At 49.8% G+C, this 1,618-nt stretch overlaps 1 protein-coding gene across 1 annotated transcript in view; it reads right to left on the reverse strand.

The window, feature by feature from the left end:
- VAX1 (ventral anterior homeobox 1) overlaps positions 1 to 1,618 on the reverse strand; it is a 9,967-nt gene that overhangs the window by 7,745 nt on the left and 604 nt on the right. Inside the window, exon 2 of the mRNA XM_009881645.1 lies at positions 3 to 165. Coding sequence (XP_009879947.1) covers positions 3 to 165 — 163 coding nt within the window. The remainder of the gene's footprint in view (positions 1 to 2; positions 166 to 1,618) is intronic.

The following is a 1,618-nucleotide window of genomic DNA, read 5'->3' on the forward strand; positions in this document are numbered from 1 at the left end:
GGCGGGCGAGCTCGGTGCGCTCCCGCCCCACGACGTACTGGCAGCGCTGGACCTCCATCTCCAGGCGGTAGAGCTGCTCGGCCGTGAAGGAGGTGCGGGTCCGCTTGGGACGGTCCAGATCAAGCCCCTTAGGCAGAATAATCTCTCTGATTGAACCTTTGGCATCTGGCAAAGAAAGGCGCAGTCAGCTTTACACCCGGGTAACCCTCCTCTAGCTCCTCTCCCCCCCTCCACCCCATTTTTCTTTTTTTTTTCTTTTTTTTTTTAATTTTTTTTTTTTTTTAATTTATTTCCACCGGCGCCTTCAAGACCGAGACCCGAGTCGGGATGGAATCCCTGAGATTGCGGCACTGCACCTGGACACTACACCCAAGGAAGAAAAAAAACCCAACAACCAAACAACCAAAACAAGCACAACAGAGAAGGAAGAAGGGGGCGATGGGGGCCCAAGGCTCCGGAAATAATCCCCTCAGCCCATTTAAAAATTGGCTTGAATATATTGCACTGACAGTACGACGCTGCGGCATCACCCACGGCCCCTCCGGGAGGTTGGGGAGAGATCCTCCAGGCCGGGCTTTGTGCCTGGGATGCAGGGCTACTCTTTGTTCCCCCTGGGCTCCGGTTTAGGGCTTGCTGGAAGCCTCCATACACACCCAGTCGCTCTCCCCCTCACCCCCCAAAAAATATAAAACCTCCTTATTTTTTTTTTTTTCGAACAAGTTTCCCGTGTGGGGAAAGGAAAAGAAAAAAAAAAAAAAAAAAAAAAGGCAGGCGGGAGATTTGAGGGCAGAGGCAGAGGTGCCCCCGGGCTGGCTGCCTGCCCACCCTGGATCCGGGGACACCTCCAGCCCACCCAGCATCCCGGGGAAAGCATCGCCGCCGCCGCCGCCGCTTTGGCGTTTTGGCAAAGAAGAGAAGGAGGGAGAAAAAAAGAAAAACCAAACCAAACCAAAACAAAAACCAAAAACCACACCAACAAACCGAATCGAGGCACCAAACAGCCCGCAGAAACCTCACCTTTCCGGTAGCCCCGACCGAAAGAAAGCGGGACAAATCTTATTAACACGACTGTCAAGCCAGGGCCAGATTCATGTTACATTAAAGCCTTTCCAACTTCGCTTCCCGTAATTTTACCTCCTCGCTACGTTTTAAATCGGAGACAACCACATCATTTTAATCTGACTCCTCTCTGGGTCAATCGGTCGCGCAAGGATTAATTATTGTTTACAAGGCCTGCTTCTCACTAGTTTTGTTCCGATTCTGTTCTCTCCCTCCTCTCCCAAAGCACACCTTAATAAACCAAAATTTCTTCAGGTAATCTGTTGGGGTTTTTTCTTTTTTTTTCTTTTTTTTTTTTTTTTTTTTTTAATGGGGAGGAATAGAATGATTTAATTAGTTTAGCCTGGGAGGCAGACGAGTGCTGAGGAAAATAAAACGTATAACTATTAAAAAAAATAATAATTTAAAACCCCTCGTCATTTTCCCGTTAATTTTAAGGCTGATGGTTATTTAAAAATATCCCTTTCCGCCGGGATGCTGGGCGCGGGGAGAGGGGGGGACAGCGGGAACCCCTGCCCTCCGGAGAGAACCTTCCTGCCCTCTCCGACCGCCGGGCGGG

This window comes from Charadrius vociferus, unplaced genomic scaffold (assembly GCF_000708025.1).
Source record: "Charadrius vociferus isolate BGI_N301 unplaced genomic scaffold, ASM70802v2 scaffold282, whole genome shotgun sequence".
In the NCBI taxonomy this organism is placed as follows: domain Eukaryota; kingdom Metazoa; phylum Chordata; class Aves; order Charadriiformes; family Charadriidae; genus Charadrius; species Charadrius vociferus.